At 44.0% G+C, this 16149-nt stretch overlaps 1 protein-coding gene across 2 annotated transcripts in view; it reads right to left on the bottom strand.

Moving 5' to 3' along the window:
• Nucleotides 1–373: 373 nt before the first annotated feature.
• Nucleotides 374–16149, bottom strand: part of LOC136700413 (ribonuclease inhibitor-like) — a 74659-nt gene continuing 58883 nt past the window's right edge. For both annotated transcript variants that reach the window (XM_066675758.1, XM_066675756.1), the window contains one exon: nt 374–961. In XM_066675758.1, the coding sequence (XP_066531855.1) occupies nt 384–961 (578 nt within the window). In that variant the 3' untranslated portion in view covers nt 374–383. The remainder of the gene's footprint in view (nt 962–16149) is intronic.

Genomic DNA, 16149 nt, shown 5'->3' with positions numbered 1-16149 from the left:
AGGGTGAGAGAGGTGAGACAGAGACAGAAGACTGTGTGGTCAGTGTGAGAGAGGTGAGACAGAAGACTGTGTGGACAGTGTGAGAGAGGTGAGACAGAGACAGAAGACTGTGTGGTCAGTGTGAGAGAGGTGAGACAGAGACAGAAGACTGTGGTCAGTGTGAGAGAGGTGAGACAGAGACAGAAGACTGTGTGGTCAGTGTGAGAGAGGTGAGACAGAGACAGAAGACTGTGGTCAGTGTGAGAGAGGTGAGACAGAGACAGAAGACTGTGTGGTCAGTGTGAGAGAGGTGAGACAGAGACAGAAGACTGTGTGGTCAGTGTGAGAGAGGTGAGACAGAGACAGAAGACTGTGTGGTCAGTGCGAGTCTTACACTGAAATGTTTACCAAAGCCCAGTGTGTGTGAGACAGTAGGCTATTCTAACACACACACACACACGTGCTGATGACCCTTCCCAAACAGTAAACCCAGCGTAGAGGGGCTCAGTGAATGTGGTGGTGAATGTGTGTAAGTGTGTGAGTGTGTGTGTGTTGGGGGGGATGGTGTAGAAGGACAGAGTGCCCCCCTCCCAGTCCAGATACACCCCCACTCTGTTAGAGGGAGAGGGAGGGGCAGGGATCTTAGTTTCCTGATTATTGTGGAACACAGAGAAACTGTTCCCAGAGCAGCGCAGACTCCAGGAGTTTTTATTGTGTCCAAATCTACACTCATCTCTGTATCCTTTCCTCTGGATTCTTCTGTACGACACTAAGATTTCAGCCATCCACCCGCTCCACTCCACCTCCCAGTAACAGAGTCCAGTCCAACTCTCCACACTCAGAACCTGACCAAAACAATCAAATCTCTCCGGACGATCTGGATACGACTGATCCTCCTCCACACGCTCCACCTTCCTGTTTCCCTCCGACAGAGAGACACCAACGAATGCTGTGTTTGGATCCAGAGTGACATCACACGCATCTACACACACAATAAACACACATTCGAGAACACACCATCACACACACAACCACACACACACACACACATTAGAGAAAACACCATCACACACGCATCTACACACACAATAAACACACGTTTGAGAACACACCATCACACACACAACCACACACACACACACACACACATTAGAGAAAACACCATCACACACACACACACACACAATAAACACACATTAGAGAACACACCATCACACACACAACCACACACACACACACAATAAACACACATTAGAGAACACACCATCACACACACACACACACACAAACACACAATAAACACACATTTGAGAACACACAATCACACACACACACACACACACACACCTAGACACACAATGAACACGTATTAGAAAACACACCATCACACACACACACACACACACACACACACACACACACACACAATAAACACACATTTGAGAACACACAATCACACACACACATACACCTAGACACACAATGAACACGTATTAGAAAACACACCATCACACACACACACACACACACACACACACACAATAAACACACATTTGAGAACACACAATCACAGACACACAATAAATACGCATTAGAGAAAACACCATCACACACCCTCACACACACACATCTACACACAATAAACACTCTTTAGAGAACACACCATCACACACACACACACACACCTAGACACACAATGAACACGCATTAGAAAACACACCATCACACACACACACACACAATAAAGACACATTAGAGAACACACCCTCAGACACACACATCTACACACAATAAACACTCTTTAGAGAACACACCATCACACACACACACACACACACACACACAAACACACAATAAACACACATTAGAAAACACACCATCACACACAAACACACACACACACACACACATCTACACACACAAAAAACACACATTAGAGAACACACCATCACACACACACACACACACACACACACACACACACGATAAACACACATTAAAGAATACACCATCACACACACACACACATCTACACACACAATAAACACACTACCCTCACAGATATCACTCCTAACCCCACTGAACCCACACTACGCTTAGAGCTCACTCCTAACCCCACTGAACCCACTCCACCCTCACAGAGCTCACTCCTAACCCCACTGAACCCACACTACCCTTAGAGCTCACTCCTAACCCCACTGAACTCACTCCACCCTCACAGAGCTCACTCCTAACCCCACTGAACCCACTCCATACGTCACAGAGCTAACTCCTAACACCACTGAACCCACACTACCCTCAGAGCTCACTCCTAACCCCACTGAACCCACTCCATACGTCACAGAGCTAACTCCTAACACCACTGAACCCACACTACCCTCAGAGCTCACTCCTAACCCCACTGAACCCACTCCACCCTCACAGAGTTCACTCCTAACCACACTGAACCCGCACTACCCTCAGAGCTCACTCCTAACCCCACTGAACCCACTCCACCCTCTCAGAGCTCACTCCTAACCCCACTGAAACCACTCCACCCCTCAGAGCTCACTCCTAACCCCACTGAACCCGCACTACCCTCAGAGCTCACTCCTAAGCCCACTGAACCCACTCCACCCTCACAGAGCTCTCTCCCAACACCACTGGACCCACACTACCCTCAGAGCTCACTCCTACCCCTACTGAACCCACTCCACCCTCTCAGAGCTCACTCCTAATCCCACTCCACCCCTTACAGAGCTCATTCCTAACACCACTCCACCCCTCACAGAGCTCCCCCTAACCCTACTGAACCCACCACACCCCTCACAGAGTTCACTCCTATCCCCACTGAACCCACTCCACCCCTCACAGAGCTCACTCCTAACCCCACTGAACCCACTCCGTCCTCACAGAGCTCACTCCTAACACCACTGAACCCACAGTAACCTCACAGAGCTCATTCCTAACACCACTGAACCCACTCCATACCTCACAGAGCTATCTCCTAACACCACTGAACCCACACTACCCTCTCAGAGCTCACTCCTAACCCCACTGAACCCACTTCACCCCTCACAGAGCTCACTCCTAACCCCACTGAACCCACTCCACCTTCTCAGAGCTCACTCCTAACCCCACTGAACCCACTCCACCCTCAGAGCTCACTCCTAACCCCACTGAACCCACTCCACACCTCACAGAGCTCACTCCTAACCCCACTGAACCCACTCCGTCCTCACAGAGCTCACTCCTAACACCACTGAACCCACTCCACACCTCACAGAGCTCACTCCTAACCCCACTGAACCCACTCCTCCCTCACAGAGCTCACTCCTAACACCACTGAACCCACACTACCCTCAGAGCTCACTCCTAACCCCACTGAACCCACTCCACACCTCACAGAGCTCACTCCTAACCCCACTGAACCCACTCCGTCCTCACAGAGCTCACTCCTAACACCACTGAACCCACTCCACACCTCACAGAGCTCACTCCTAACCCCACTGAACCCAATCCTCCCTCACAGAGCTCACTCCTAACCCCACTGAACCCACTCCGTCCTCACAGAGCTCACTCCTAACCCCACTGAACCCACTCCTCCCTCAAAGAGCTCACTCCTAACACCACTGAACCCACACTACCCTCAGAGCTCACCCCTAACACCACTGAACCCACACTACCCTCAGAGCTCACTCCTAACCCCACTGAACCCACTCCACCCTCACAGAGCTAACTCCTAACCCCACTGAACCCACTCCGTCCTCACAGAGCTCACTCCTAACACCACTGAACCCACTCCACCCTCACAGAGCTCACTCCTAACACCACTGAACCCACTCCACCCTCTCAGAGCTAACTCCTAACACCACTGAACCCACTCCACCCTCACAGAGCTCACTCCTAACACCACTGAACCCACTCCACCCTCACAGAGCTAACTCCTAACCCCACTGAACCCACTCCGTCCTCACAGAGCTCACTCCTATCCCCACTGAACCCACTCCACCCTCACAGAGCTCACTCCTAACCCTACTAAACCCACCACACCCCTCACAGAGTTCACTCCTAACCCCACTGAACCCACTCCGTCCTCACAGAGCTCACTCCTATCCCCACTGAACCCACTCCACCCTCACAGAGCTCACTCCTAACCCTACTAAACCCACCACACCCCTCACAGAGCTCACTCCTAACACCACTGAACCCACAGTACCCTCACAGAGCTCATTCCTAACCCCACTGAACCCACTCCATACGTCACAGAGCTAACTCCTAACACCACTGAACCCACACTACCCTCAGAGCTCACTCCTAACCCTACTGAACCCACTCCACCCTCACAGAGTTCACTCCTAAAACCACTGAACCCACTACCCTCAGAGCTCACTCCTAACACCACTGAACCCACTCCACCCTCACAGAGCTCACTCCTAACCCCACTGAACAAACTCCACCCCTCAGAGCTCACTCCTAACACCACTCCACCCCTCTGACCCCACTCCACCCTCACAGAGCTCATCCCTAACCCCACTGAACCCACCACACCCCTCACAGAGTTCACTCCTAACCCCACTGAACCCACTTCACCCCTCACAGAGCTCATCCCTAACCCCACTCCACCCCTCACAGAGCTCACTCCTAACCCCACTGAACAGACTCAAACCCTCACAGAGCTCACCACACCATCACAACCCACTATAGCCCAGCGTATTCCAGCAGTCCGACCTGCACACAGCCCTCACCAGTGCTACGTCACACAACCACCAACCCAGCACACATAGCAGGTCACACAAACCAACCAGGAAACAGAGCCACGGCAACCTCACTATCCCAGCAGCACAACATAGGTACAGCTATGCCGACGCCCTCAGAAGAACACACCACACTCAGATGGGTGAGATCAAGCAGTTACTGCAGTACATCTGCACCAGACTCAAAGCTGCATAAAACTGCACAGACTCACATGAGCCCCAGGAGAAGTGCACATCTATAAATGTACATTGTTTATAAGGATCTTAAATCTTAAAATATAAATCTAACATGGCTTCACTTTCAATTAGTTCATGGAACATTCAAGGACTGAAATCTTCAGCTTTCGGTTTAAAAAGCTTGAGCAGTGATTTTAAAGAATGCATTAAAAACCTTGACATCATTATTTTACAGGAGACATGGTGCAAGGCAGACATCGTCACTCACTGTCCCAAAGGGTACAGAGAAATCATAGTCCCACCACAAAAACTGAGCACAGTTCGCCAAGGAAGATACTCAGGAGGGTTAATCCTCTGGTACAAAGAAAACCTACATCAAAATATACACACATTAAAAACAGGAAAATATTCTATTTGGATTAAAATCAGAAACACAGTAGTCTCTTCACAGAAAGATATATTCCTCTGTGCTGTATACATCCCACCCTCAGAGTCCCCGTACTACTCTGAAGACATGTTCTCTGAGTTGGAGAGAGAGGCGTGCCATTTCCAGGCCCAGGGCACCAGAAAGCAATCGGGCACCAGAAAATTCAAACACTTTTAGACACCTTTCTGGACGCCACCTACACTCACAGTAACGAAGGCATCAATCTGGCCGTTAGAAACTTTAATTGGATTTTTCACAAAGCAGCTGAAAAGGCAAAACTGAAACTGAAAAGCACATCAAAACCTAACTTCAAAAAAGAAAATGACCAAGACTCGACCAAGAATGTCAAAATTTGCGTAAAAAACTTAGACATTTATCAAATCAGAAACACAGAGATCCAAACCACACCCACATACGCCTTCTTTACTGTGAAACACTAAAGACGTATAAACGTACACTCAGAACCAAAAAAGCTCAGTACGCCACAAAGCACCTGGCACTAATCGAGGAGTCCATCAGAACAAACCAGTTCTGGACAAATTGGAACAACCTAAAAAAGAAAGACTATGAAGAATTGGCGATTGAAAACGGAGAGACGTGGACCAACCACTTCCAAACACTCTTCAAAAAAGTAGAATTAGATCCACATTCTGAACAAAACACAATAAACACAAAACTTGAACAATTAGAAATAGTGATCAAAGAAAACCAGAACCCACCGGACTTCACGATCACTGAGCAGGAGCTTAAAGAGAAAATTAAAAAACTAAAACCGAACAAAGCATCTGGACCTGACGGCATCTTAAACGAGATGCTAAAATGCACCAGTTCAAAATTCCAATTGGCCACTTTAAAGCTGTTAAACCTGGTTCTGAGATCTGGAGCCGTGGACTGATAACACCCATCTTTAAATCTGGAGATAAACTCCACCCTAATAAATACAGAGGCATCTGTGTGAACAGTGACCTGGGGAATTTACAGTGTAGCATTTTAAATTCCAGATTATTAGACTTCCTAATGGAGCACAGTGTCCTTAGTAAGAGTCAGATTGGATTTTTACCAAATCACTGCACCACTGATCACATTTACCCCCTACACGCCCTGATTCATAAATAACACATTTGAGGCAGCACGGTGGCTTAGTTGTGAGCATGTTCTCTTCTCAGTGCTGGGATCTTGGGTTCAAGGCCCATCTGGGTGGAGTTTCCATGTTCTCCCCGTGTCTGCGTGGCTTTCCTCCGGGGTCTGCGGTTTCCTTACACAGTCCAAAAACATTGAGGTTAGGTGAATTGGCTTCTCTCATAACTGTCCTGGTGAATGAGTGAATGAGTGTGTATGTGAGTGAATGTGTGTGTGCCCAGATATGGATCAGTGCTCTGTCCTGGGTGAAACCCTAGTGCCCGATGCAGTCCTCCAGGTGGGCGGTCATTCCTGGTCGAGAGTACACTGTGCACGTTTGGCTGCCGCTTCTTGCCAGTGTGTGTGTGGATTGAATGTTGTGTTGATTGTAAAGTGTCCTTGGGTTTCTAGAAAGGTGCTATATTAGTGTAAAGTTTAAAAAAAAGATAAATATGTTGTCCAAAATAAATCCAAAATATTTGCCCGTTTCATTGACTTTAAAAAGGCATTTGATTCCATTTGGCACCAAGGATTATCTTATAAAATTTTACAAAGTGGACTGAAGACCTGTGGTAGATCGACTCAGCCCCAGTCCACGGCTCAGCCATGGAAGAAGCTTGAACTTCTTTAACTGTTGTAAAGGTGGTGAGTATAATATCAAACAGCTCTTAAAAAACAACTCTCAGTCTCAGAACTAAACAGATCAACTTACAGATCAACTGCACAGTAGACATTAGTTGTGGAGCATTTCCACTGCATGGTCCCAACACTACTCAGTTCTACTTGACTCTGCTCATAATACGGTCCCTGATAAACAGTGTGTGTGTGTGTGTGTGCTCACAACAATGGCAGCAGTAACGTTAAACAAGTCTGTGCTGAATCTCTGCATTTCATCACGTAGAGTGAGTCCTCTCTGAACAATCAGCTTGGAGCCACAAGTGAGCAGTTACTAAAAATGAGCTGCTTCCACGTATCAGCTCCAAACCTGGCCAATGGAAAAGCAGAGATCAGAGCAGACTCTAGTAGAGTAGTGTAGGGACCCTGCAGTGGAAAAGCACTAATGATGACCTTAGTATTTCCTCTGGAGTCTGAACTTTATTTATTTTCCTCTTCAGTCTAGAATCATATGAAGCAGTGTGTCTCTGATTCACAGGAAGCAGAAGAAGCTCTTTCTCACAACTCAGCATTTATTGGCTGTAAAGCTGTCACTTTTGGAAAAGCCCTCCATCCTCGAGGCTCCTAAAGATGACTGTTTCAGACGATTGTTTTTGGTTTAGTTTTGGTTTAAACTCCTTTTCTCCACTGTAAATGATGTAGATGTGATCTGAGTCAGCGAGCTGGTTATTACCTCCCCCTTTTTATTAAACTCTAATAGAGCTGTAGCTGAACTGCTACCGATCACTTCACAAGAAATAACGTCTGTAATAAACACATACAGCATCTCTACAACTTTTAAACACTGTGTATGAACTTAAAGGAGCAATCTGTAACTGACACCAAGTGTTTAAAATCTGAACTAGAATAGAGTTTTAAAACAGTGGAGAGAGCTGTCTCCCTCCTTCTCCTCCACCTCCTCTCCCTCCTCCTCCTCTCCCTCCCCCTCTCCCTCCTCCTCCTCTCCCTCCTCCCCCTCCTCCTCCTCCTCCTCCTCTCCCTCCTCCCCCTCTCCCTCCTCCTCCCCCTCCTCCTCCTCCTCCTTCTCCTCCTCCTCCTCCTCTTCCTCCTCCTCCTCTCCCTCCCCCCCTCCTCCTCGTCTCCCTCCTCCTCCTCCTCCTCTCCCTCCTCCTCCTCCTCCTTCTCCTCCTCTCCCCCCTCCTCTCCCTCCTCCTCTTCCTCCTCTCCCTCCTCCTCCTCCTCCTCAGACATGAAGCTCCAGCAGATGACAGTTTGAAGAAAACTGAACCAACAAGAGACCAGTTTAAGAACTTTGGCCGTAATCGATAAGAAAAGTGTGCCATAATCAACTCATTTACACAGAAAAGTGTACATCATTTCACGCAAAAAAGTGAACACGCGGCCGCCATTTCCCTCATTTACAAGTCTTTACTGTTCAAATCTGTACAAATCCACCTTAAATATTTCCACATTAGACAAGACTGGTGTCACTCATCGATTCTCCTTCCACCATAAAGTCCTTTAGGAGGCAGATCTTATCCACAATTGTCGCAGTCAAACATTTAGTTGCACCTCATGAGTCCGTTTACGAGTCCTAATGGAGTTACTCTCCAGGTTCTTTACTTCTCTGTTCCACCTTAAGAGCTGGAGCTAGTGCTAGGTTTATAAACAAAACCTATTTCCCAATGTATCCATTAAAACATACAACCCAGTGAACACCATGTCACTAAAACATCTACCTACCAGTGAAACACTTATATTCACTGTGTACCACCAAGCTTCATTTCTCTGTTCCATCATTTCCGTTATTTCATGACTGTGAGATACTGTTTGTAGAATTGGCCACACGGTGGACTGTAAAATGATTGGACAGAGGGTGGGACACAGGCAGGACCTCAGTGGGCGGGATCATAGGAGCTCCGCTCCGGCTGGGCACTTCTCAAAGAGAATATACTGCTTCAGCAATGCTCTGAGAGACAGCAGTGATTTAGCTTTGACTGTTTCCTTCATCTACGATCACACCCTGGACATTTTATGACTAAGTACAGTAAACATCCTACAGACTGCTCCTTTAATCTATGATCACACCCTGGACATTTTATGACTAAGTACTCTAAATATCCTACAGATTGCTCCTTTAATCTATGATCACACCCTGGACATTTTATGACTAAGTACTCTAAATATCCTACAGATTGCTCCTTTAATCTATGATCACACCCTGGACATTTTATTACTAAGTACAGTAAACATCCTACAGATTGCTCCTTTAATCAATGATCACACCCTGGACATTTTATGACTAAGTACTCTAAATATCCTACAGATTGCTCCTTTAATCTATGATCACACCCTGGACATTTTATGACCAAGTACAGTAAATATCCTACAGATTGCTCCTTTAATCTATGATCACACCCTGGACATTTTATGACTAAGTACTCTAAATATCCTACAGATTGCTCCTTTAATCTATGATCACACCCTGGACATTTTATGACTAAGTACAGTAAATATCCTACAGATTGCTCCTTTTATCTATGATCATACCCTGGACATTTTATGACCAAGTACAGTAAATATCCTACAGATTGCTCCTTTAATCTATGATCACACCCTGGACATTTTATGACTAAGTACAGTAAACATCCTACAGATTGTTCCTTTAATCTACGATCACACCCTGGACATTTTATGACTAAGTACAGTAAATATACTACAGATTGCTCCTTTAATCTACGATCACACCCTGGACATTTTATGACCAAGTACAGTAAATATCCTACAGATTGCTCCTTTAATCTATGATCACACCCTGGACATTTTATGACTAAGTACAGTAAACATCCTACAGATTGCTCCTTTAATCTACGATCACACCCTGGATATTGTATGACTAAGTACAGTATATATCTTACAGATTGCTACTTTAATCTATGATCATACCCTGGACATTTTATGACCAAGTACAGTAAATATCCTACAGATTGCTCCTTTAATCTATGATCACACCCTGGACATTTTATGACCAAGTACAGTAAATATCCTACAGATTGCTCCTTTAAACTATGATCACACCCTGGACATTTTATGACTAAGTACAGTAAACATCCTACAGATTGCTCCTTTAATCTACGATCACACCCTGGACATTTTATGACTAAGTACAGTAAACATCCTACAGATTGCTCCTTTAATCTACGATCACACCCTGGACATTTTATGACTAAGTACAGTAAATATCCTACAGATTGCTCCTTTAATCTATGATCAGGTCCTGGACATTTTATGACTAAGTACAGTAAATATCCTACAGATTGCTCCTTTAATCTATGATCACACCCTGGACATTTTATGACCAAGTACAGTAAATATCCTACAGATTGCTCCTTTAATCTATGATCACACCCTGGACATTTTATGACTAAGTACAGTAAACATCCTACAGATTGCTCCTTTAATCTACGATCACACCCTGGACATTGTATGACCAAGTACAGTAAACATCCTACAGATTGCTCCTTTAATCTACGATCACACCCTGGACATTTTATGACTAAGTACAGTAAATATCCTACAGATTGCTCCTTTAATCTATGATCACACCCTGGACATTTTATGACTAAGTACTCTAAATATCCTACAGATTGCTCCTTTAATCTATGATCACACCCTGGACATTTTATGACTAAGTACAGTAAATATCCTACAGATTGCTCCTTTAATCTATGATCACACCCTGGACATTTTATGACTAAGTACAGTAAATATCCTACAGATTGCCCCTTTAATCTATGATCACACCCTGGACATTTTATGACTAAGTACAGTAAATATCCTACAGATTACTCCTTTAATCTATGATCACACCCTGGACATTTTATGACTAAGTACTCTAAATATCCTACAGATTGCTCCTTTAATCTATGATCACACCCTGGACATTTTATGACTAAGTACAGTAAATATCCTACAGATTGCTCCTTTAATCTATGATCACACCCTGGACATTTTATGACTAAGTACAGTAAATATCCTACAGATTGCCCCTTTAATCTATGATCACACCCTGGACATTTTATGACTAAGTACAGTAAATATCCTACAGATTACTCCTTTAATCTATGATCACACCCTGGACATTTTATGACTAAGTACAGTAAATATCCTACAGATTGCTCCTTTTATCTATGATCATACCCTGGACATTTTATGACCAAGTACAGTAAATATCCTACAGATTGCTCCTTTAATCTATGATCACACCCTGGACATTTTATGACTAAGTACAGTAAACATCCTACAGATTGTTCCTTTAATCTACGATCACACCCTGGACATTTTATGACTAAGTACAGTAAATATACTACAGATTGCTCCTTTAAACTATGATCACACCCTGGACATTTTATGACTAAGTACAGTAAACATCCTACAGATTGCTCCTTTAATCTACGATCACACCCTGGACATTTTATGACTAAGTACAGTAAACATCCTACAGATTGCTCCTTTAATCTACGATCACACCCTGGACATTTTATGACTAAGTACAGTAAATATCCTACAGATTGCTCCTTTAATCTATGATCAGGTCCTGGACATTTTATGACTAAGTACAGTAAATATCCTACAGATTGCTCCTTTAATCTATGATCACACCCTGGACATTTTATGACCAAGTACAGTAAATATCCTACAGATTGCTCCTTTAATCTATGATCACACCCTGGACATTTTATGACTAAGTACAGTAAACATCCTACAGATTGCTCCTTTAATCTACGATCACACCCTGGACATTGTATGACCAAGTACAGTAAACATCCTACAGATTGCTCCTTTAATCTACGATCACACCCTGGACATTTTATGACTAAGTACAGTAAATATCCTACAGATTGCTCCTTTAATCTATGATCACACCCTGGACATTTTATGACTAAGTACTCTAAATATCCTACAGATTGCTCCTTTAATCTATGATCACACCCTGGACATTTTATGACTAAGTACAGTAAATATCCTACAGATTGCTCCTTTAATCTATGATCACACCCTGGACATTTTATGACTAAGTACAGTAAATATCCTACAGATTGCCCCTTTAATCTATGATCACACCCTGGACATTTTATGACTAAGTACAGTAAATATCCTACAGATTACTCCTTTAATCTATGATCACACCCTGGACATTTTATGACTAAGTACAGTAAATATCCTACAGATTGCTCCTTTAAGACTTGATGTAGATCTGATTTTATACGAAGGGTAAACAGCTGTGGAGTTTAAACTGAATGTGATTACATTTGATCAAACAGATGTCTCAGTAAAACAGAATGAATCTGAAGTTACATCAACTACACGACTCTGTTAGAAAACAGTTCAGATCACATTTAACTGAACCAGGGAACTGTATTTATATGAAAATGTAATTCAGTTAAAGTAAGTGATTTTAGTAGAACTCCTTTAATGTAAGGTTCATGCAGCACACCTTTCTGTTTAAACTGTGTGAACACTCCCTTATTCTCTACAGAAGAACTGAGTTAATGGAAGATAAAGTGTGTTCACTCAACAAATTAACTTTAGTGAAGGTGTCTTAAGGCTAATGTTTAATAGTCTTCCGAACTCTGGATTAATTCATATTTAAAGACAGCACCAACACGTTCTATATTCACAGCCCATGTGTCTGCTTCTTTCTTCATTCATTTATTTCTTTATTGATGTGGATCACCACAGAATCACTTCTCTTTTGTGTTGGAAGAGTTTTAATAAAAAGTCAAAACTATAAATGTGTCAGATTTTATTTTCCAATCATTTATAATTTCTTAAAAACAAAATAAAAGTCTCTGTATAATATTTGTAAATATATACAACAATATCATAAAGAACAAAGAGAGAGAGGTACGTTCATGAGCTTATTCTGACGGTTCTGGATAGGGTCTGGTTCCGGATCTGGGCCGAATGACTAATGTATTTTATGTTCCATAACACACTCTGTTTGTGTTTTATCTGCTGCTGTGGGTTCATTTACAAAAATACACTATTTCTACAATAAAAGGATTAACATTCACAAAGCGGCAGGTCCAGACAACATTCCGGGGCGAGTCCTCAGAGCATGTGCCAACGAGTGTGCTGATGTTCTCACCTCCATTTTCAACCAGTCCCTCAGCCACAGCATCGTTCCAACCTGCTACAAAACCACAACCATCATCCCCCTCCCCAAGAAACCCTCCCTACCTGCCTGAATGACTACAGGCCAGTGGCACTCACTCCAATCATTATGAAGTGCTTTGAGAGAGTGGTGCTGACCCACATCCAGCGCAGTATACCGGATACCCTGGACCCCCTGCAGTACGCCTACCGTGCCAACAGATCCACCTCGGATTGCATTGCTGCTGCCCTCCACTATTCTCTCTCTCACCTGGAAAGTAAAGACTCCTATGTCAGGATGCTCTTTGTGGACTATAGTTCCGCCTTTAACACGGTCATCCCTCACAAACTTACCCACAAACTGTCCACACTCGGCCTGCACCCCACCCTCTGCCAATGGCTTTTGGACTTCCTGACTGGCAGGCCCCAGTCCATCAGGGTTGGCAACAGGACTTCAGCCAGTATCACCACCTACACTGGGGTTCCACAGGGATGTGTCCTCAGCCCCATCCTCTACACCCTGTTCACCCATGACTGTGTCGCCTATCACAAGGACAACATCATCAACTCAAGTTCGCAGATGACACTGCAGTGAAAGGACTCATCACTGATGGAGATGAAGAGGCCTACAGGAGGGAGGTGATCGGGCTGGTAGCATGGTGTGAGGACAACAACCTCACCCTCAACACAGACAAGACGAAGGAGCTGATGGTGTATATGAGGAAAAAGAAAAGACCTCATCAGCCACTGTTCATTCTGGAGCTTGAAGTAGAGAGGGTTAACAGCTTTAAATACCTGGGCGTCCACATCAGTGAGGACTTCGCATGGACATTGAACACCATGCAGCTGGTCAAAAAGGCTCAGCAGCGGTTGTATTTCCTGAGGAGGCTGAGAAAATTTGGGATGTCACCCAGAATCCTCAGAAATTTTTATAGCTGTGTCATCGAGAGACTCCTGACCAGCTGTATCACCGTGTGGTACGGCAGCACGACTGTGATAGACCGAAAACGCTTGCAGAGAGTGGTAAAGACTGCTGAGAAGATCACCAGGACTCCACTACCCTCTCTGCAAAGCATCTACCACCAGAGAGTCCGCAGGAGAGCTGCCTCCATCCTTAAAGACCCCATTCACCCCCAGCATGGACTGTTCACACTTCTGCCCTCAGGCCGTAGGTACAGAAGTGTCAAAGGAAAGACCACTAGGTTAAAGAACTCTTTCTTCCCCACTGCCATCAGACTCCTGAACCCACCTCAGAAATAACTCTGCACTTTACTGTCCACATGATTATATTCCTCTGTTATTTACTGTCACACAAACGATTGTTTCAACTTCTAGCTGTTTTTGATTGTTCACTTTATCGTTCACCCATGTATATATCTCATTGAACTTTGCACTTTATTAGTGATCTAGTTATTCGTTGTATTTTCTCTTCCATTTGGCATTCTTGATGAGGAGCAAAAGAAAGAATTTCATTGTACACGGAACCTGTTCCTTACTGTGACAATGACAATAAAGTCTTTGAACTTGAACCTCCTCCCCCCTTCCACTCTGAACTGGCTAAACCCTTAAAAAAAAAAAAAAAAACCTCTGATAAGAACTCTGACAAGCACACATAAATAGGAACACACTACATATTGCTGCTATTGTTGCACCAACAATGTTTACTGTTTACGTTTCTTGTACTGCACAACATATTTTACACATGCATATGCACTTTACCCACAAACTTGCACATGCATCCATAAGTGTTCTCCTTAACTTTCTCTACTTAGTGATTTTCCTTACTTAACTTTTTTTTGTATATACATAGATATATATTCATTAAATCTATTCTTATGTTTCTTTTCTTTTATATTGTCGGTAATTGGGGGAACGGCAAAGTAAGAATTTCATTGTATAATGTAACTGTTTGTTTCTGCTGTGCATATGACAATAAAACTCTTGAATCTTGAAATCAGGGTTAGGGTGTGCAGAATCTGCTGGGTGGGCGGGGGTTAACTTTAGCAGCCAATGACTGTCTAGATCCCGTCAAAAGCGAGAAACTTCTGGAGGCGAAAGCGAGACTGAGAAAAGCCGGAATGAAAGTAAAAACAGATTCTTCAAGAACATTAAACTCAAAATAGACGATTATATACGGAAATATTCTGTTCACCATCCTGTTTTTATAACTCTGAATATTAATGACAGTTTTCTCAATTACAAGATTTATTGGTTATGGATCCTGTTTTTTGGTTCTCAGAACTTTAAAACCTATTTTGACGCCATAGTGTTATATTCGTCAGTGTAACTCAGGTATTACAGCTCCAACATCGACAGGGACCACATTAATGATTACCAAATAACCAGATACTTTAGTAATTATGGCCCAGATCCATTTTACCGAACCGGTCCGATATTACAGTAGATCCGGCCCAGATCCGTTTTACTGAACCGGTCCCGATATTACAGTAGATCTGGCCCTGATCCGTTTTACTGAACTGGTCCGATATTACAGTAGATCTGGCCCTGATCCGTTTTACTGAACTGGTCCGATATTACAGTAGATCTGGCCCTGATCCGTTTTACTGAACTGGTCCGATATTACAGTAGATCTGGCCCTGATCCGTTTTACTGAACCGGTCCCGATATTACAGTAGATCTGGCCCTGATCCGTTTTACTGAACTGGTCCGATATTACAGTAGATCTGGCCCTGATCCGTTTTACTGAACCGGTCCCGATATTACAGTAGATCTGGCCCTGATCCATTTTACTGAACCGGTCCCGATATTACATTAGATCTGGCCCTGATCCGTTTTACTGAACCGGTCCGATATTACAGTAGATCTGGCCCTGATCCGTTTTACTGAACCGGTCCCGATATTACAGTAGATCTGGCCCTGATCCGTTTTACTGAACTGGTCCGATATTACAGTAGATCTGGCCCAGATCCGTTTTACTGA

The sequence above is a fragment of the Hoplias malabaricus genome, chromosome 6 (assembly GCF_029633855.1).
Source record: "Hoplias malabaricus isolate fHopMal1 chromosome 6, fHopMal1.hap1, whole genome shotgun sequence".
Lineage (NCBI taxonomy): Eukaryota > Metazoa > Chordata > Actinopteri > Characiformes > Erythrinidae > Hoplias > Hoplias malabaricus.
The sequence above is the reverse complement of the archived record's forward strand: the minus strand, read 5'-3'. Positions and strand labels throughout refer to the sequence as shown.